Below are 22,785 nucleotides of genomic sequence, written 5' to 3'. Positions count from 1 at the left end.
TGAACAAACCTTCTCGAAAATCAAACATATTCACAATTTCATTATATAACATCTTTGTTAGTGTCAATAGATCCGTCCAGGCCAAAGTCGATTGTCCTCGGTCTGAACAAATCCACTGACACCAACAGCAGCAAAACACAGCCATCAAGCATATTCACAATTTTTTTATATTTGACAATATGACGTGACGATATGACGTTTTAACATTTTTTCCTGACATTTCCAACATCAATTAAACAATTTCAGAGTTATTTTCTTTTAACAGTAGTTAACCAGCGTGTAAAAGGCAATACTATTGTGCAAGGGCATAGCTCTGCCATCCCACCCTCCCAAGCAGCATTCTTCCAGTCCTCTGTGTGGGTCCTTTCCCTTCTGCGTGGGTCCTCTCCCTTCTGGGTTCCACAACCCAGGCCGTTGCTGCCGGGACTCCCACAGCGTAGCTCCGGCTCCCCCCTCCGGGTGGGTACAGACGAGTCTTCTTTATGGCTGCGTCCTAGGCCCGCCGCTCGCAGATTGTATGGTATCTGCAGCCATTTGGAGCACAGCCACGGGGGGGATCTGCCTGCACCTCCATACCAGCAGGTTTCTGGAGGTCCAGATGGCGTCCTTGATGGCGGCGAGAGTGAGCCAGTCCCTGGCAAAGTCGTTCCGATGCCTCCTCGACCGACTCACCCCGTAAAGCACGTACTGTGCATCAGGGACCTCTCCTGCTGGCAAGTCCGGGAACTTTCCTAGTTGTTCGGCCATTGTCCACAAGACCTTGGCAGCGCTGCACTCACAAAAAAGGTGCCTCACCGACTCCTGGGCGCCACAGCCAGGTCGAGGGCACGTCGAAGTCGCTGACATTCCTCGGTGGTGCATTACAGCTCTGACTGGGAGAACTTCATGAGCCACCATCCATGACAAGTCTCGTAGTCTGTTTGGGAGGGCAGGATGATTGACGTTGCTCCAAACCGTTGTGGATTCGCCAAACGCAAGCCCCCGCACAGGGCTTACTGTAGCTCGCTCTTGCACAATAGCAATAAGGGCCCTGTGGTTTTGTAAAGTGTGACATTCTTGTGTTTCCAAATCAAACTTCTTCAAAAAATCCCGGATAAAGAGATGTGTTGGTGGCAAGTTAAACGAAACTGGAATCAAACGATTGTCTGGTACAAGCTTTAGCTTCCGCAAATATGAGCCCATCCAAAAACGGGTCATTGCTTGACTTTTCGGGTTGTTGGGTGGGCCCACAGCGTTTTGGAAGTGGAGAGAGACATATTTGCTTCCCAGGAAAAGCTGGAGGTCAGGCACTCCTTTTCCCCCCTTTTTCCTTTTTTTTTTTCATTGTATCTCTTTTTATCCTTTCCCACTTTGAGCCCCAGACAAAGCGAAAGATGGCTCGGTCCATTTGTAACAGCACGTTTCTTTTAGGCATAAAAATTAAACTGATTGACAAAAGCATTGGGAGGATGATCGCTTTGATGATTAGGACCTTCCCCTCTATTGTCAGTTTTCTTAGTGACCAAAAAACAAGTTTTTGCTTAACTTTCCTTGTCACGTCATCCCAGTTGGTCTCGCCTCCTCCATCCGCATTGAATTTTATCCCTAGGATTTTCTGGTCTGTCTTTAACACCGTCAGCGGGAGTCCTGCCTTTTCTGTCTCTTTCCACATTCCATAAAACTTCACTTGTGATTTTTCTCTATTTAGCCTTGACCCAGACGCCCTCCCAAACAGGTCAGTCAAGTCAAGGGCTCTTTCAACAGATGCGCGGTCAGTACACAAAATATTAAAATCATCCATGTACAAAACACACTTGGTAATTTGTCCCCCACTTCCTGGGATATTGATGCCTTCGACAAATCTATCTTTTCTTAACATTAGTGCCAAAGGTTCAATGCAAAGAACATAGAGAAGGGGAGACATAGGGCAACCTTGACGTACACCGCAGTTGATCTCGATTGCTTCCGATAAATTCCCGTTAATCATGAATTTGCTGTAGATGTCTCGGTATAGCAGTCCTACCCAATTGATGTATTTTTGGGGAAAACCACATTTTTGCAATACCCTGAAGAGGTATTGGTGCGAGACTCGATCAAAGGCTTTTTCAAAGTCTAGGTTTAGGACCGCTAGTCGCATGTTTCTGTCTCTTGCATAACAAATGGTGTCACGGATCAGCATGAGACTGTCGCTGATCTTCCTTCCCACAATGGCACAGGTTTGGTCTGGATCAACCAAGTCTCCCAAGACAACAGACATTCGTGTTGCTAGAAGCTTGCTGAAAATTTTACAGTCCACGTTTAAAAGCGTTATGGGTCGCCAGTTTTTTAAGTCAATTTTGTCTCCTTTTTTGTGCAATAGAGTGGTCTAAATCTTACCTTTTTACTCAAGCGCCGCTGGCAGCCGTTAGATAAATTACATAAATTGGCCGCATCACTGAATAAGCCGCAGGGTTGAACGTTTGGAAAAAAAGTAGCAGCTTATAGTCCGGAATTTACGGTACATACATTCAGACAGACAGCAGCTGAGTAGTTAGCGCGCCTGCGGCACAGTTCTGAGGTCATAGGTTCAAATCCAGGTACCGGCCTTCCTGTGCCTGGTTTGCATGTTCTCCCCGTGCTTCCGTGGGTTTCCTCCAGGCACTCCGACTTCCTCCCACAATTCAAAATAATGCATTTCAGTGTAATTGGCCGGTCCAAATTGTCCCTAGGTGTGGATGAGCGAGTGGTTGTCTGTGTGCCGTGCGACTGGCCGGCAACCAGTTCAGGTGGTCCCCTGCCCGCTGCCAGAAGATGAGCGGGATGGGCTTCATCACCCCCACAAACCTGCTAAACGGTGCAGAGAATGGTTTTGTTTTGTTGGTTTCCTAACATTGACACCGCGCTTTAAATCATACCACAGATTTTCAATAATATTCAGGTCTGGGGACTGAGATGGCCATTCCAGAACATTGTACTTGTTCCTCTGCATGAATGCCTTAGTAGAATTGGAGCAGTGTTTGGGGTCGTTGTCTTGTTGAAGTATCCAGCCCCGGCGCAACTTCAGTTTTGTCACTGATTCTAGAACATTGTTCGCAAGAATCTGCTCATACTGACTGGAATCCATGCAACCTTCAACTTAAACAAGATTGTCAGTACCTGCACTGGCCATACAGCCCCACAGCATGATGGAACCACCACCAAATTTCACTGTGTGTAGCAAGTGTTTGTCTTGGAATGCTCTGTTTGTTGTCCGCCATGCATACCGCCCCTTGTTTTGTCCAAATAACACAATTTTAGTTTCATCAGTCAACCGTACCTTATTCCAAAATGAAGTTGGCCTGTCCAAATGTGCTTTGGCATACCTCAAGTGACTCTGTTTGTGGCATGTGCGCAGAAAAGGCTTCTGCCACATTACTCTCCCATACAGCTGTCCTTGTGCAAAGTGCACTGAATAGTTGAACGATGCGCAGTGACACCATCTGCAGCAAGATAATGTTGCAGGTCTTTGGAGCTGGTCTGTGGGTTGAGTTTAGTGTTTTCACGATCCTTCACCTCTGCTTATCTGAGATTTTTCTTGGCCTGTCACTCTGCGCCTTAACTAGAACTGTGCCTGTGAGATTCCATTTCCCTACTATGTTCTTCATAGAGGAAACTGACAGCTGAGCTAGCTTTTTGTATCCTTACCCTAAACCATGATGTTTCGGGTCATTTGACAGTTGTTCTGAGGCTCCCATGTTGTTATCTTCAGAGAAGATGCAAAGAGGAGAACAACTTGCAACTGGCCCCCTTAAATACCCTTTCTCATGATTGGCTTCACCTGTGTATATACGTCAAGGATCAATGAAAATACCAAACAAATTTTGTGTTCCAATGATTAGTTGTAAAGTTAATCAAATCAATAAAACTACGGGTGCCCAAATTTATGCACCTGCCCACTTTTGTTCAAGTAATTATTGCACACTTTCCGTAAATCCTATGAACTTCATTTCACTTCTCAGATATTACTGTGTTTGTTTTTTTTATGATATATTTAACTGAAATTGCTGATCCGAACAAACGATTTATAAAGGAAAATCTTGAAAATGATCAGGGGAGCCCAAGCTTTTGCATACGACATTAATAATATATATATATATATATATATATATATATATATATATATATATATATATATATATATATATATATATATATATATATATATATATATATATATATATATATATATATATTGAAGTGTTATTCAATCCTTTAATGTAAAGATAAACATACTTTATGGTAGTGTTTCTCAGTTTATTATTTCTTTTTAGACATGTCTTTGCAACAAACATCACTTGACAAAGTCAACAAAACACAAAAACAAATAAGGGTGACGGTTTATCTTAAAGCCGAGGCAAATTACAATTCTGACGCCCTTCATATTATCATTGCTTGATACACAGTTTTGATAATAATGTATTATTTAATTGGATTCACAACCAAAATATATTTTTCAAGACTATTTAATTGATTTTCTCTTTCTGTTTTCTACGACTTATAAATGGATAAAAAAATTGTTTTGGAATGATTTGGATCTCGAACTCTACACATAACATCTTCATAACGGCTGCACGAATTATAATATACCTAAATTTCCAATATTTTTAATCATTATTTTTTTCTTTTAATATTCCACAGAGTAAACATAATATCTTTGAGTTGTCTTTCAGATCTTAATCGAGAATATATTTTTCATTTCAGCACCAGCACAGCCTTGAAGCTTACTTTTGACCTCTGGCCGGAGATGAGGAAACACATGGAGATCATTCCAAGGACGGGCTTCCTCCAGGCTCAGTCAAGCTTCACAGCTCACCTCAAATTTGTGCCAAGGTAAAGGATACATTACGAAGAATGCAATGATGGGCAACATCGGAATTATGACTGAGATCGGTTTCAACCAAACGGGTGTAAATCCATTACAAAGGTGTCATCTATTGTGAAGATGTTATCTAGTTACTACACTGAGTAGAGTAGTGACAGACTTTAAGTCACAAAACAAAAAGCATCTGCTTGAAAAAATGAGCGTATGATAGCTGACTCGTAAATACTGGTGGATAGACGTCAATTTGGTCGTATGGGATGTTCAATTTTTTGAAAAGGCCGCATTGAATTTGACTTTGATGATGATGGCGGCGCGGATGGACGTAGCGGCTTACAGCTCTTCGGCTAATTTACTATTTATTACTGTTCTCTTGTCTTTTTTGCTTTCTTTTCTGGACACATGCGTGGCCAATAATACCTATAATTGGGCGGAACTCATCAGTTGGGTCAGCGTCTAAATTCTGACTTTTTGGGCACTTTTTATACCAGCTTTGATATCCCACAAGAAATACAAAGGGTTGCGGGATCTCCTTGGGTGGCCAACCCACTTACGAAACGGCGGAGACGGTGTAGGGATCGCAAACAAAAGCGGGGCTGTCGCTCAGGCAATGGTGCTAAGCTAAGGGAGCTACATCTGCGAAACGACAGAGAAGGACATGAAGATGATGGAGTTGTGCCTAATTCCACCAATATTTCTTGCCTGTCAACCGACGCCTGGGACTCAACACGCCCTAACGGCGACATCTTGTGACGATTTCTACGACGACTTCAGCTAAGTTCAAAGATTCAGCAAAGCTTAAATTTGGTCTTTTAAATATTAGATCACTTGCTCCTAAAGGTTTACTTTTTGATAATATTATTCATGATCATAAACTTAACCTGAATGGTCAGTGGGAAACTTGGTTGAGACCGGATGAGTTTTTACCGTTAAATGAGGCTTCTCCTCAAGACTACATGAGCTGTCATGTAGGCCGCTCTTTGAAGAAGGGTGGCGGTGTTGCGCTAAATTCTGAAAAAATACTCAAACTTACCCCCTGTACTTCTAATAATTAAAAGGAGTTTGAGGCTCTTGTCATGCAGTCCTCTTTAATTTCAATTTATGTAGTAACTTTATCGCGCACCAGGACCATACTCAGTTTTCTTAGATAAATTCTCTGAACTGTTGTCTGACCTAGTAACCTATGCAGACAAAATAATAATTATGGGTGACTTTGACATTCATATTAACTCCCCACTCAGTTTACTTACTGTTGCGTTTCGGGGTCTAATTGACACATTTGGTTTTAGTCACCTAATTGATTTGCCGACGAATAAAGATGGAAACACACTAGACTTTCGACCTCAAATGTCAAGGTGTTACCGTCTACTACCGTCATTTCTGATCATTATTTAGTTACATTTGAGGTGCTAGCTAAATGTTGTATTAAAGAAACTAAAGGATTTAACGGACGCAATATTTGCACTGGCATAGTTTCTGAGCTCTCTGATCTTCTTTCAGGAGTAGTTGCGTTGTTTTCCTTTATATAAAGGCTCTATTGACTCTGAGTTTAATGCTACCTTGGCTAGTGTCCTGGATTCAGTAGCGCCCCCTGCGGCTTAAATCACGACCTAAAAGACGCATACCTTGGTTTACTGATGAAATTAGATTGCTTAAACAAGACTGCGGGAAATCTGAAAAAAATGTCGCGCTACCAAGCTTGAAGTTTTCCGACACACCTGGTGTGACAACTTGTTAAAGTATAAAGCAGCCCATGCCTCTGCAAAATCGGCCTATTTCTCGAAGGTGATTGCGTCACAAAAGAATAACCCCAAAATCCTTTTCGACACTGTAGCATCGCTAACAAGGTAACAGATTATTCCAGATAGTTCTACCGATTCAGCCCATGACTTCATGGTCTTCTTTAATTAGAAGATGCAACGCATACGGGAAGAATTTTTTTAAAGACGATGTTAATACATCACTTATTAAAGGTCTGAAATCTATAGATGCCTGACATGGTGGCTGTCCAGGGATTTTTTCCGGATTTAGTCATATGTCACTTGATAATCTTAAACAGGTGGTGAATACGGCCAAACCGACTACTTGCCTGTTTGACCCGATTCCGGGTTCGCTGATTAAAGGTCTTTTTGGGGTCCTTGGACCTTCAGTTCTAAATATTATAAACACATCACCTCAGGTGTAGTTCCAGCGGCTTTTAATTTCGCTGTTATCAAACCTACATTGAAACAACCCAACCTTTATCCAGAAAGATTGTGTAATTATAGACCTATGTCAAACCTACCGTTTCTTTCTAAAGTACTAGAAAAAGTTGCGGCACAGCAGCTAAATGATTTCATAACCGGGAACAATCTTTTTGAATTTATGCAATCAGGACTCAGGGCTAACCACTCTACTGAGACAGCCCTGATTAAGATAACCAATGATCTTCTACTGGCAATGGACTCCGGCACTTCCTCACTCTTGCTGCTGGACCTTAGCGCTGCCTTTGACACTGTGGACCATAATATCTTACTAGAACGGTTGAAATAATGGATTGGTCTCTCAGGAACCGTCCTCTTATGGTTCAGATCCTACCTCTCACGTAGGACGCACTGTGTTATATATGGTGAAATAATATCTGAGCCCTTTAGTGTTACCTGTGGTGTTCCGCAGGGTTCAGTACTTGGCCCCCTTCTTTTCAGCATTTACATGCTTCCATTAGGTGATATTATTCGCAAGTATAATATCAGTTTTCATTGCTACGCAGATGACACACAACTATATCTTCCGATGGAGGATTCTGCCACACTAAACTGTGAAAATTTGGAGGCCTGCCTCACTGTGAAAGAAAAATGGATGTCACTCAACTTCTTGCGCCTTAACTCTGAAAAGACCGAAATGGTAGTTATTGGTCCATCTAAATGCAGTGACTTGTTCTCAAAAACGTCTCTGAACATTGACAAATGTAATATCATCCAGAGTCATTCAGTCAAAGATTTAGGTGTCATATTTGGCCCCGATCTGTTGTATGTTGACAATATCTTTGTATTATTTGCGCTCATGTAGGTTTTAGATCAGGGGATGGTGTCATAATAGTCTTTAGTTTGCTATAGTTTTTGATCTGTGCAGCCCTTTGATACTCTTTGTGATTAGGGCTGTACGAATACAGAAGGTTTAATATTAAAAGCACATTTGGTAGGACTGATCACACACACACATTTTTTTAAGTGCAGCTATGAATGCCAGGAGATCAACCAGAAGACCTTAAGAGCAAATTTGAAATGCATGCACCATGTGGGCGTTTGTTTTCTTCTTACCACACTGTCTTCTCTTTCATATCTTAACATCCTTAAAACGTAATGAGCTAAGAAGTTATGGATTATGCTTAGAATGTGCCATATTATGTGAAAATGTCAAAGGAGTTTTCCTCATAGCAGGGAGGTGGGTGAGCCAAAAGAGAGGGAATCGGCAGTAATCTGCTTTAGTGAATCAGCAGAGGTTTTAATGTGAGGATTAAAATGCGAGTCGTGCTGCTGGTGTTGCATCTGCGAAGCTGAGCGCGCTCGTCCTCCGCCCCCTCCTGTACTGGTCCTTCTCTGGTTCTTCTCAACTTTTTTGCTGTTGCTTATCCACACTCTCACACAAAATCACATTTTCTTAGCCTTTTACCTATGTATTTACTATTTTTTTCTTTTTCTTCTCGATAATCGCTCTCCCTCGCAAGTAACTCAAAGCTTTCTTTTGGGATTTGCCGTCCCAAAATTCCACTGTTGGAGACACAACTGTTTATGGGCAAACTTGTTTTATTAAAGGCAAGGAAACAACACAAGTCTTACACTTTTCATTGTTTGGATAGGATTAGGAAGTTTATCCCTCTTTGATGATAATTTTGCTATTTATAATAAAGAAGCTCAATTGAAATCAGCGATAAGTCAGTCATGCGTTTCAACAGAGGATTTGACAAAAAAAACACAGTATTTGTACCATGAGAGGATTTCGTATTTTGCTTTAATGCCTCGCCTCATTGCATTTGAAATGAAGTACAGTGGGACCTTGGTTATCGCGGTTAATGGGAACCAAAACCACCCGCGAAAAGTGAAAATCCGCGAAGTAGCGGCGCCCCTTCAAAAAAAAAAAAAAAAAAAATCATTTTTTTTTTAAATTATTTTATTTTATTATTATTATTTTTTAGACCCGGTTAATGGGGACCAAAACCACCCGCGAAAAGTGAAAATCTGCGAAGTAGCGACGCCCCTTCAAAAATGCTTAAAAAATATATTATCATTATTTATTTTTTTCAATTATTTTATTTTATCATTATTACCTCTGAACCTGCGAACGTGGAACCACGAAGTAGCGACGCCCCTTCAAAAATGGCAAAAAAAATATATATATATATTTATATATATATATATATATATATATATATATATATATATATATATATATATATATATATATATATATATATATATATATATATATATATATATACACATACTTTTTTTTTTTTTAATTTTATTTTATTTTTAGTATTTTTTAGGCCCGCGAAGCTCTGAACCCGCGAACGTCGAACCGCAAAGTAGCGAGGTCCCACTGTAATCAAAATGTAATAGTCATAGAAATCATGCATTACCATTTAGAAGATTGCTCCTCAGAAATAACTAAAATAACTGTAAAAGCAGTGTAGATTTTTTCAACCTAGAATTTTAATGCTATAGCCACAGATAAGGCCAGATGTTTTTGCTTGTTTGTCCGTCATGTTGGCACTGTTTTTATTTTGGTGTTTATTTTGCTTCATTTGAAAACAATGTTCTGTTTCTTTGGGATCACGCACCTAAACAAGCCATTGAAGATTAATTATCTTGTTATCTTGCAACTTGTTCAGAAGTATGTTTACAGTTCTTGTCTCTTGATATTTTGTTTTTATACTAATGGACCTACTGGAGATGCCCAAGATTATTTAACTTTCAAGCCAATCCAATTTTGTTGGAAGGGGCATTTCATTCTGATCCATTTTATTTTCTTTTTTTACCCAAGTCCTAAGAAATTAAGACATTATACATCAATGCAACGCATTGTTTCATAGGTCTGATTGGTAGCTCTATATCTCAACTGTCATATTTTAGGAGTGTGGTGCCTTGGCTTCAAGAAGTCCATTGTGCAACGGGAGCCATTATTTCTACGACTGACAGTGGATTATGGTTTCAAGTAAGGAAGTTGACAATCCTGTCCTGATATTATCCTGGACTAAAAATACCAACTCTTCCTTTCACTGTTATGAACTCGATTATTTCCAATATTCATAGAGCAGCCAAATTGGAAGTGATACTGTCTACCCCATGAGGACATCCTAGCACCTACTAATGTCTGTACTTACACTGGTCAGCAGATGTACTGGATATAGAATCACTGAAAAAAACCCTGCATTCATTAATAAGATAACTAAGTTCTAAATCAATGCTTAGATGTGTTATGTCATACAGTCAATGTAATGCACCATACATGTTTACCACGTTTACTACCTAGCATACATTCTACACCTCAGTAGCACACTGTCTGAGAAAAATTATTGCTAATCCACTCTAACCTATACATTAATCCTGGAGCTCATATAATCTGCTAAAATGATTAAAACGTGGATTGTGTTTTTGAATTTTGATCAGTCATGCTACAGAAAGGCAGTTAGGCACACATGCTTGTATTTGCTTAGCATTTGTCAGCGAACGGTAAATGAAGAACCAAACCATTGTCACTCATCATAAAGCTTCAGCATTCCTGCATGTGTCCTTTTAGGGTGCTTTAGTGCAGGGGTCCTTTACCTTTTCTGTACCACGGACCGTTTTAATGTCTGACAATATTTGCACGGCCCGACCCGATTTCGGCAATAAACATGCATGTACATTTGTTATAGTGTACTTTCACACCCATGAGGCGCACCATATTATAACCTGCACTCTCCGTAGCCGGTTCTTTTTATTTATTAACCGACTCATATGGCACACCGGGTCATTGGGCGTTCGTGTGCCCGACCGCCTTTCGAGCACACAGACAAGCATACAAGAGTGTATATTAAAAAAGCAGCCAGAGCAAAACTGAGTATTTAAGTATTGATTGTAAAGTAAAACACATAGATAAAAACTTGGCGGAGTTTGTTTTACAGCTTCCTCCAACTTGCGAAACTTTCATTCATTAATCTTAAATTCTCTCGCGACCGCTCAATTTCCATGTTCTTCAGTGTCGCGCACAAAGTGCCAGGGAGCCTCTCGGGAGCGCCACACACTACGGCGGACGAAAACTCAGAAAGCATTCAAAGGAAGACAAGTGAGGTTTTGGATTTAAATCCTATTTGGGGGGACAATTCTCTTCAGCCTCTGGTAGCACAATAACTTTTAATTTGTTAGATGCGCTATGGCGTTAGCATCCATGAGCACTTCCGCTAACAATGCATTGCGTGCAACCTCTCTCGAAGGTATATGATGGCAATTAAACAAAAAAAGTGAAGCAGTGTGATACAGTTGACAATTCCCTTTGCTGATTGGCTATAAGAGCAAAAATCTGGGCTGATTCACGTTTCTTCCATCGTTAAACAATCCGACAGGCAACTTAACTGGCCGGTGAAAACCACACTGACCTTAATTCAAACGTGCCTCAAACACCTGGTTCAAGTTCGGTGTGACTTTAGCAATGTCAATGAAACAATAACAACTAAAAAATATAACAGAACTTATTTTTATTTCTGTGTGGCACAGTAACAGATAGCACATGGGCTGGTAGTGGTAGTTGTAGATCCCTGATTTAGTGCATATCTGCAAAGGTTTCATACCCCTAGATACATTTAAAATGTTGCGCCCTTGATTCCCCTTATTACTTTAACTGTAGTCACTAACTCGCGTGCAAACACATGCACCCGCACACACATACACACAAATGTGTTTCTTGTGCTGTTAAATCTAGAATCTAAATGACGCATAGCTTTCCAGCAGGTTGTTGCTCTGTTTCCTGTCCACAGACTTACTTCAGCCTTCCCACCAGCTCTTCTTTCAGTGGATTATTCTATTGTTCCACTCGTATTTATCACCATCCAGCTTTCACATGAACTATCCACTTCCTCTCGACAATGTAAATCCATATCACTGTTCCATAATTTTCATAATCCCCTTTTGACAATATGAAGGTCCGCGGTTTATTGGCTTGTGACTCCTGACCCTTGATCATCACAGGGGATTGCTATTTATTTGAATGTTGAGATGATAAAAGGCTATGTTATGAATATTTTGTAACTAAATTGCTACCCTTGAAAGCAATAATTAAAGAGGTGATGAGTGACCAACCGATCTATTAAAACTATTGAATATGTTAAGCATTTTTAAAATTTGTTTTAGATTGTAATAGTAATCCTGGCCTGTTGCCTCAACTATTGTATTTGCCCAAATGTGTAGTTACAAAAATATCACTGTGTTAAAGATCATGTCCCTCCTATGGTTAACCTTATAACAGAGTCATTGGCAAAGCATCCTTTGAATCAGCGCTTTTAGGCTTAATCTCAGTAGAGTGTCCTACAGCTGCGGTTCCATCTGATAAAAGGGAGATTACAAGGATGATTTCCGGCAGACTTGCAACAGATTACATGCAACCCCACGCCAGACACTAGGTATTCAGAGGCCGCCACTGCCTGCAGCATTCGTAGTATTATTAATTATGAAGGATCAAAAGTAAACATGTTGTCACCTATTATTTGACTGGTAGCTTGCAAGGTCAATGCACTTTTTTGTTTATTCATCAATGCAGAGTGAAATACATCAAATCTCTTAATCCACATTGTAATCCTTTTTATAATCACTTTTTAATGGTGAAGTTAAATCCAGCAAGAGGGCAAGACTCCTTTGGGATTTCATTGTTTGGTGTATATACTGTCCCTGAACACAGACTGGCACAGTGCTTAGAGGGCACTTCAAACAAAGAGGGCAACTGTGCTCAGAAAATAAATATACTTACCACAGGAAGTTATGCTATTGATAAGCAACAAGCCCTCTTAAGTATTTGTGTGCTTAAATAGGCAAAAGGGTAAAGGGTGTTGTGCCTCCAGTTCACCCTACCTCTGAAGGGGGCTCCTCCATGCTTCTATAATAAATGTACCATAAATTTAAAAGGCTCCATATAAAACTCCAAGTATACGAAGGGTGGGACTTATATTAATCCTGCAATCCAAGAAATCTGAAATCATTTCTATAACATTAGTACATAAATCATTAACTGGCGCACACAACCATAGTGCATGATAATACACGTCAGCGGTGTTTTGGAAACACTGGGACAGGTATCTGAGTTAGATAGTCACATTTTCTTGGCTTATCTGTGGTCTATGTATTGGGAATTTGCAGTAAAATTATTGGGGGGGGGGTTTAAGATCAGGTAATTGTGTAATTGTAATCCTGTGCAGTTCTTTGAGACATGTTTGTGATTAAGGGCTATATAAATAAATGTGACTTGACTTGACCTGGTTGACTAAGTCGATTTAAGTCTGCTTTCAATAATTGACGTGGTAATAACTTAGTAATAGCATAGTAATAACATCGTAATTTGTTTTTTGTTTTGGGGTTGTTTTTTTTTTAGAAATGCATTTCAAATTGGGTGCCCTTTGCACTAATTGGCAACAAAAATTAGCTCTCAGCTTGCAAACAGTTGGGGAGCCCTGACTTAGAGATTTGCTTCTTTTGACATACTCAGAAATTTATTTCAGGACATATTCATTCTTTGGGGTTATTTTGGCATGTTTTGTGTTTTTGATGAGTTATCAAAGAAAAAGCATCGAAAAAACACTCTACGGGAAGCATCAATTATATGTACCTGTATGTACTGTCCCCTGTATCTTTGACATGGCTGTTTTGGGTCTTCCCATGATCTCAGTTTAGTTATGAATAGAGAATTGCAGTACTCCTTCCTTACAAAGCTGTGTATAATCTGTTCACATGGAAACAGAACGCCTCAATCGGAGCCGGATGCAGACAAATCTAAAACTTCATCTATCCTCCGTAGCATATGGGACTGGCGACATCCCGCCAGGCTTTTCCATTTTGGCCTGCCAAACTAATTCAAGAGTGTCTCCAACAGTAATCCTATTAACAAGCAGCACCAGACTGCTTCCTTAAATACACCCTCAGCCTTCATTGGTCACACTACAGCTACTCATTTTCATCACATGGCTTTATTAAAGCAAATACTTCATTTTGACATTTTAGGAATGTTCTTTGCTGTTGCTCCCAGCCACAGATTCAGTGAAATCACATATTTCTGTATAATCATAATGCCTACATGAAATGCACTTAAACCCTGTATGTGACGGATTTCTGGATGAACTTGACTCGCTGCATTTTCGGGAGAAAGCCGCTGACATCTGGAGAGCCTAAATGCGTCAATTTACGGAATTAGCTCTCAAACCTTCATACAACATCGAGAGAGCGAGTGAAAATAGCACAAGGCAGATTAGAGAAAGAGCTAAGAGAAAATATAAAAGGAAATGTGGTGGGTAGATCTATATTTGGAGTTTTCTTTGACATTTAACTAGAGGAAGAGGATATCCAATGTGGTCTTTTTCACATCCCTGTGGACTCAACACTCATAGCTATGATGGCAATATTTAGCCAATGCAGGATTGCATTTGTATAATACTGGCCCTCTTTGAATCATACTTACGTCTTCCATCACCATGGATACATCCTACAGCAGTGTGGAGGCGTGCTCTGCGTCGAGCTCCTACTTTCCCTGGCCAGTGATCCTACAGTCGTGGGTTACAGCAGAATAGCAGGTCCTCTTAGTCTAAGTCCTTGTTTTACTTTTTGTATATTAACAATAGCTAGAGGTGTTTTACTTTTGGTATCACATAATTGAGATTATTTCACATTTTTTTTGTACAGTATACTTTCAATAATGTCATAGATTTTGATTTGTAACAAGAGAGCAGGAGGAGCGGCAGAATGAAAAAGAACTGGGCCGACAACATTAAGGAATGGACTGGTGCCAACTTTGCCATGACCGAAGAACAGGCCAGGGAACGTCTATAGTGTAAAAGGCTGTCCATAGTTGCGTCCTCATTGGTGCCCTGCTGACCTATGTAGTTAAGGGATCTGTGAACCGTGAATAAATGGAGGAGAACTCAGTGAGGCACAGTCAGATATCTACAGGACTGTCTCAGAAAATTAGAATATTGTGATAAAGTTCTTTATTTTCTGTAATGCAATTAAAAAAACAAAAATGTCATACATTCTGGATTCATTACACATCAACTGAACTATTTCAAGCCTTTTATTATTTGAATATTGCTGATTTTGGCTTACAGCTGAAAAAAACTCAAAAATCCTATCTCAAAATATTAGAATACTTCCTCAGACCAAGTAAAAATATAATTTTATAACAGCAAAACTAAATCAAACATTTGAAAATGTCCATTGATGCACTCAGTACTTGGTTGGGAATCCTTTTGCACGGATTACTGCATCAATCCGGCGTGGCATGGAGGCAATCAGCCTGTGGCATTGCTGAGGTGTTATTGATGCCCAGGATGCTTCGATAGCGGCCTTCAGCTCATTTGCATTTGTAGGTCTGGTGTCTTTCATCTTCTTCTTAACTATACCCCACAAATTCTCGATGGGGTTCAGGTCAGGGGAATTAGCAGGCCAATCAAAGACAGTGATGCCATGGAAAGTGCACCAGTTACTGGTGGTTTTGGCACTGTGGGCAGGTGCCAGATCATGCTGGAAAATGAAATCCTCATCTCCATAGAGCTTTTCAGCAGATGGAAGCATGTAGTGCTCTAAAATCTCTTGGTACACAGTTGCATTTACTCTGGACTTGATGAAACACAGTGGACCAACACCAGCAGCTGACATGGCTCCCCAAACCATTGCTGACTGTGGGAACTTCACACAGGATTTCAAGCAACTTGGATTTTGCTCCTCTCCAGCCTTTCTCCAGACTCTGGCGCCTTGACTTCCAAATGAAATGCAAAACTTGCTTTCATCTGAAAAGAGGACTTTGGACCACTCTGCAACTGTCCAGTGCTTCTTCTCCATAGCCCAAGTCAGACGCTTCTTCCGTTGTCTTGAGTTCAGAAGTGGCTTGACCATGGGAATACGGCTATTGTAGCCCATTTCCCGGACACGTCTGTGAACTGTGGCTTTTGATACCTGGACTCCAGCTTCAGACCACTGTCTTTGAAGCTCCCCCAAATTCTGGAAGCGGCTCTTCTTCACAATTTTGTTAAGGCTGCGGTCATCTCTCTTGGTTGTGCAGCGTTTCCGGCCACATTTTTCCCTTCAAACAGACTTTTTGTGGATATGCTTTGAAACTGCACTCTGTGAACAGCCTGCTCTTTGGGAAATTTCTTTTTGTGTCTTACCCTCCTGATGGAGGGTATCAATGATGGTCCTCTGGACAGCAGTCAGATCAGCAGTCTTCCCCATACTTGTGATTTAGTTTACTGAACCAAGCTGAGTGTTTTTAAGGCTCAGGAAACCCTCGCAAGGTGTTTCGAGTTAATTAGATGATTCAGGTGATTAGTTGAATAGCCTACTTGTATACTTTTTCATGATATTCTAATATTTTGAGATAGGATTTTTGAGTTTTCTTAAGCTGTAAGCCAAATTCAGCAATATTCAAATAATAAAAGGCTTGAAATAGTTCAGTTGATGTGTAATGAATCCAGAATGTATGACATTTTTGTTTTTTTAATTGCATTACAGAAAATAAAGAACTTTATCACAATATTCTAATTTTCTGAGACAGTCCTGTAAATAAAGGAACCTTCTGTGCAGATTATTCATCATTTGGCTGGCAACATTTGACATCTTTTGTTTGGAAAAACAGCATTTCTTCCATAACAATGCACAAACTGTAGCATAGACAAAAAACTTTGAAATGTTATTGGCTTTTACCTTTGCTTCGAGATGAAGCCCAGACGCCACTCTCTTTGTATAAAAGCATCAATAACTTGCTTGTCTCCTGCTTTGATTTAAATCTCAGTTTGGAAAACCTTTTGATATCTAATCCTAAATTGTTTTTAATTATTTGGGGCTCTGTTGTGCATCCAAATTGGGCGAGGTTGGTCGGGCCGTGGTTTGTTAAAAAAGTGCCAGGGAGCCTCTCGGGAGCGCCACAAATCTGCATGCAGCTCCAGAGCCACTTGTACACGAAAGCAGACGTTTAGCGGTTTTGGTATTTGGTATGTATTGGGGGGTGCCTTGACACAAAACCTAGCTAAATAAACATGCAGAGGCCTATAAGTAGGCCTAAAGTACATCTTTGTAATTTTTTACAAACATTGGTTTAGATTTAAAAATAAAAATGTACATAAAGTTCAAGCACTATGACAAAATGTTATAGATGGCTGCACTTGAATTGCTGTTAGCGTGGTAATACCAGTTATTCTATTGAGTGGCCCAGAAGGAGTGGGACAAATCAGGATTACTGGTTGTGGTTGCACGCAGTTCTCCTATCGCCCCTCCTGGGGGCGATACTGTGACAAGCGATTCTCGGCGTCTGCTCACTCGTAATTATTATGAGGTAAATGTGAAAATTCAGTGCTTTTGAAAAATAAACTCCTATGATTGGGAAGTTATATGAGTAAGAACTTTAACACTAAATACATTTAGTCATCAGATACATTTTAACTTAATATTTCCACGATGACAGTTGAGGCAGGCAGAACACCTAATGTCTAAAATCGAAGAGCACAAAATTTGATTTTGAATTGCACTCTCTTGTTGTTTCACAGGAACACCTTAGCCCAAGATGCTGACAAGTATTTCGACAGTGCCACTGGTGTTCTGGAAGTTCCAATGACAGTTCAAGTTGCAGGGCAGGTTGGTATTATGTTAGGAAATGAATATGCACAATTTGTCATCCTGTAAGCAGCTTTTTCATCCTTACACAGAACAGAAGCTGAACAAACCTCTTGGGGTTGTAACCTATTTTGCTCGTTAGCTAAAATTATCACACACCCCGAAGGCCCATTTGCTCTATGGCTGGTAACAAGTAGAGCATAAAGGTTGCTCTGCATTGTCTAAAAAAATGGCCCTCGACTGAAGGCGTACAGGCTTACCCATGTTAACTTATTTTTCTAGTAAATATACAGTGTCCAGCCTCCCTGCCAAAATGTCACCTTTTGCCTGTCCTTGCATGGTCTATGGTCGGCACAGCGTTGACAGAGAGCCAGAGAACAGGGCAGGATGTTCCTGTGGAGTACCAAATGCGTGCGACAAGCCCTGAGCTCTTGGCATGAAAGTATGGGCACACAAGCAATCCCTCATAGTGTTGTAAGGTCAATAACCAATATAACTTGCAGCATATTTTATGTGTGTTTTTTTTCCTGGAAATTGGGATTGGGGTGTGTCATTTACTATACAGTAGTTCCTCTTCATACAACCTTAATTTGCTCCAGGATCGTCCCCGTAGCTCGAATTGCTCGTGTAACAAACACATTATCCCGATGTGAAATAATTAAAAACTAATTGGTCCACTCCCATCTTCCAAAAAGCATACAAGTGAACCTAAATAGCTATAAAACATATTTTCTGATCACTAAAAACAAACATTCAACTTGTAATTAAACATAAGAAGTACAGTAATAAGATATATAAGATGACATTAACAAAATGAAATCCGAGTTTATTATGAGTGCTCTAACAAATGTGTGCACGTGGTCCAGAAGAAGGCCAGAGGAGGGGTGCAAGGAGGAGTGAAGGAGATCGAATAGCTGTCAATTTATGTTTTCCCTGTATTTTATATGTTTTCTTGATCATTTCAAATAGTGTAAGCCGTATAACAATTTTTATACGGAGATTTTTTTTTTTTAATAGACCAAACTCGTCTTGCCCATTTTAGCTCCAGCCTGGATCATTTGATCACTGGTAGCAAACATAGCACACCTGATGAGATTAAAATGCGAGAAATTAAATCAAGGTTGTTGAGATTTATAATAAGCACTACATCGTGTGTACAAGTAAGATCGGGCCAAAAAAATCTGTTCCAACCCAGGCCCGTGAGTATTAATGCCTGACCATTCCAAGCCCAACAAATGAACTTAATTTGCAAGAAACCGGAATTTTCAAATTTATTTGTGAGGACTTGGGAGCGGGAGATGTGATTTATATCAAAATCAAGCTTGTCATTAGTAATGAAATCTAAGTTAAACAAGACTAAACATTTCCTTCTTTTGTGTTTCTGTATCTGCACAGGTTACATTAACCGACAATTTTTTATCATTGATGGATTCTTTTAGAGTTTATGTGGAAAATGTTAAAGCGGGCCATCATTGAAAATTGGGCAATAAACCTCAGCAGCGGTATATCTTTAGGAATCCAGCAGTGCACTTTAAGAGGGAAAGGACAGGGAAACAAGGAAGAACAATGACTGGTGGATATTAAAAACAAGAAAAAGTTCTTTAAATTGGCATTGCAAGAGTTTTGAGTTTTTTTGGTTGGACCCGTGAAGGAAAGGAGGAAGTGAGGCATGCATGCTCAAAATAAGGATGGTATTTAATATCAAAACCAGGAGCAAAGTAACAAACAAAGAAGGGGTCACAAAACCAATTACATGTCCATGCAAAATCAAACCTGACCATATTCAAACTAAAAACATAGACTAAAATAGAAATACAGGTGACAGAAACAAAGTAACAAACAAACAAGTGGGCACTAAACTACTAACCAAATATCCAAACAAGAAACCAGAAACTAAAAAAAAAACCTTGCATGGCAGTGAAAATGCAAATGGCCCGTCCCCAGTGTTCTGTCCGAGCAGTCAACATAAAGGCCTAGGATAATTAGGGACAGGTATATGGAGATTAGGCTCAGGTGTTGCTTGCTCCCCGGTTAGCTCCCTCTGGGGCAAGGTGGCATGGCGGAATCCTAACAAGCTTATTACAATGCATGTTGTGACGGGGCGACTAATGTATATTTGCCGATTCTTTTTCAATAAATGAGTATCCACACATCATTTTAATATACATTTTTATAAACAAATGTTTATTGTGAAAAAAAAATGAGCGAGAAGCCTGGCCATGTTTGACATTTTTTGCCGACCCGGGCCCAAATTCCGGTCGGACTCGGGCGTGGGCTTAAGATCTTACCTCTAATGGTGTGTGGTTGACTTAATTGAAATAGAAAATGTATGGTCGTAATTTTAAACATGTCTTCAGGTGCAGCCTGTTATTTACACAGTCCACGCAATCGTGACTTCATCCGACTTGAAGTTTGGCCAGAGCGAGGTTGACTTTGGCTATTGTTCGATTTACCAATCAGTCAAGAGCAGCGTACGCCTCACCAACATGTCACTCCTCCCTCAAGAATTTGGTTTTGTTGGCCTTCCAGAGGTGAGGAGTTATTTCAATCTAGTGTACCGTGGCACGTGTGCCATTAGAGTGATTATGCACCGTGGAAAATTAAATAAGTCAAATTTTACCCTAATTGGTCTTAAAATGACTACATTGCTCCCATACATAATCACGATGTACTGCTTGCAATTTACCGTTTTTTTTGCATCCTCTTTTTGTGATCATGCCAAAGTTCTGTGTAATATTGTTTATGGTGCCAACATAATATGAATGTGATGAGGAACGCATTCATTTAAGACCAATGAAGATGTTATATTAGTCAAAACAATTTGGTTATTTTATCAGGCATTGGCCGATCTCACAAAATTAAGGATCTCAGGTTCGATAAATCAGTCGACCGGTATTCCGTGCACGTTTAGTGCAGTATTTACCAACATTTTTTTAATAAGAAAAATAACAATAATAACAAATCTCTAGGCAAAACATCTGCCGAATATATTTGAAAAATGAATAATCTACACCATTTTTTAAGGTTAAACTGCCATGTTGCCTAAATTAAATAAATACGTTTTATCATTTTTTTATCATTTAGGGTCACTGTGGCTCAGCAAATAATAGAGTTTATTGATTTTAGTTTTGCTGTAATTTTGGATTTTTGCGATTTATTAACCCGATTTTCAAGGGATTTTAGTTTCTCTTTGTAGAAAAATGACACAAAAAATTAAAACAAGTAAGAAATAAGTGGAACAAAAATGTTTTACTATATCTTAACTTCTTTCAGTTTAGTCTTTTTCAAATCACCATAATTTTGTGCAAGATTTTTAGTTTATTTGATTTATTTTATTATTTTTTGCAGGACAATCATAAACCGTTCCAGAGTAAGTTATTAAATATATTTCCCTGTACTACTTCATTAGCAGATAATTAATATAAATTAAAAGAAAATAGTAATCTGCTGCCACTTATTGATATGGATAAATGTTACAGCTGATTGTTGGAAGAAAACAAAGATTCTGAATGCTTTTGCAAATGATAAATTGGGCAATGTTATGCAGCACACAAGACTAGGTCTCATGGCACACTGGTTGAAAAATACTCTTAGTAAATGTTAGCCTGAGAGGGATGGCGCCACCAGGCTGAACTTGCCCAAGACACACCATAGGAAATGGTGCATCTACGACGAGTGGTTACGGGAACCAAACAACCAACAAAATATTGTTGATAACTGATATATAGAATGACTTTAGTGATTTTATTTTGCTTTTCAAAAAATTCAAGCGATTACCATCTGTATATTCTGCTCAAACCAGTTTGTTGACGTCCAACCTAATGATGGCTTTGGCACTCTCCTCCCACAAGAAACACTGGAGATTGATATCATTTTCAGTGCTAACAAAGCTAAAGAGTACCGTTTCCATCTCAGCTGCAAATCAGGAATTAACAGGTGAACTTTTACTGTCACTAACATTGTCACTTAAAAGAATATGAAAGAGTAATTTTTTATTTGCCTTCAGAGTTTTTCCCCTGGCGTGCCGTGCCATGGGTGTCTGCCCTACACTAGCGTTGTCCCATTCGCTGGTCCAGTTTGGACCCACGGCAGTGGGTGATCATTCCACTGCGCTCCTTTACCTCACCTACAATCAAACCATCCGAAACCAGTCCAAGCAACGGCCATCTGCTGGGGCCAGGCTCTTTTCTTTCACTCCACCCCAGGACTCCAGCATCAGCATCACTCCTTCCGCAGGACGTCTGCTGCCTGGAAAGGTTGGAGCCAAGGCATATCTAATACGTTAAGGGATAACAGTAAATCGTATTTTTTCTATGCTACTTCTTTTCTATCCTTTTTAGAATCCAAGTTTCTAAATATAATACTTTAAAGCCAGTCCAGATTAGAGGAAACTTTACTGTTCTTTGCTGAGTAAATAACACCAAATGTTGAGTAAATATAGTGATTAAATTATGTATTTCTTTTTCTGCTCCTTATTATTGTTCCTGTCCCATGTGTTTTTATCTTTTCTCATTAGCTGCACCGCTTATCCTCAGTAGGGTCGCGGGGGTGCTGGAGCCCATCGCAGCAATCATCGGGCAGTGGGCAGGGGACACCCTGAACTGGTTGCCAGCCAATCGCAGGGAACACTGGGACAGACAACTAGCCTATTCACACCTAGGGACAATTTCGACCGGCCAATCCACCTGAAATGCATGTCTTTGGAATGTGGGAGAAAACCGGAGTGCCGGGAGGAAACCCACGCGAGAACGAGGAGAACATACAATCTCCACACAGGAAGTCCGGTAGCTGGATTTGAACCCACACAGGAGGTTCCCGAGACATTAGAACTATGCCGCACACGCGCTAACCACTGCGGCGCCGTGCTGCCCTGTATTTTTATTATTCATTTCAAAAATCTAAATATTAAGAATTCCATGAGCAAATACAGTCATGTAACCCAATATAAATCATACTTATGTCAAAATGATCCTTGGAATTATGCTCAAATTAACTGAACCTGCATCTGTTGTTTGCTAACTAGTCATAACACTACAAAGAGTTAGGGCCCCCTCTACTGGTGTTAGGGAAGAGGTAATGTGTTTTCAGTATTTGGAGAGTCCCTGAGGGTTTAGAGGTTGTTTTTTCATCACAAGTCAAGACTTTCCC

At 40.0% G+C, this 22,785-nt stretch overlaps 1 protein-coding gene across 1 annotated transcript in view; it reads left to right on the top strand.

The window, feature by feature from the left end:
• Positions 1-22,785, top strand: part of cfap74 (cilia and flagella associated protein 74) — a 66,146-nt gene that overhangs the window by 26,044 nt on the left and 17,317 nt on the right. Inside the window, 5 exon segments of the mRNA XM_088331681.1 lie at positions 4,699-4,827; positions 17,571-17,658; positions 19,995-20,168; positions 21,440-21,573; positions 21,644-21,893. Of these exon segments, the coding sequence (XP_088187807.1) occupies positions 4,699-4,827; positions 17,571-17,658; positions 19,995-20,168; positions 21,440-21,573; positions 21,644-21,893 (775 nt within the window).

Source organism: Urocampus carinirostris, chromosome 3 (assembly GCF_059441175.1).
Source record: "Urocampus carinirostris isolate Australia breed hairy pipefish chromosome 3, RoL_Ucar_1.0, whole genome shotgun sequence".
Taxonomy (NCBI): domain Eukaryota; kingdom Metazoa; phylum Chordata; class Actinopteri; order Syngnathiformes; family Syngnathidae; genus Urocampus; species Urocampus carinirostris.
Note: the sequence above shows the minus strand (reverse complement) of the source record. Positions and strands in the feature narration are given on the sequence as shown.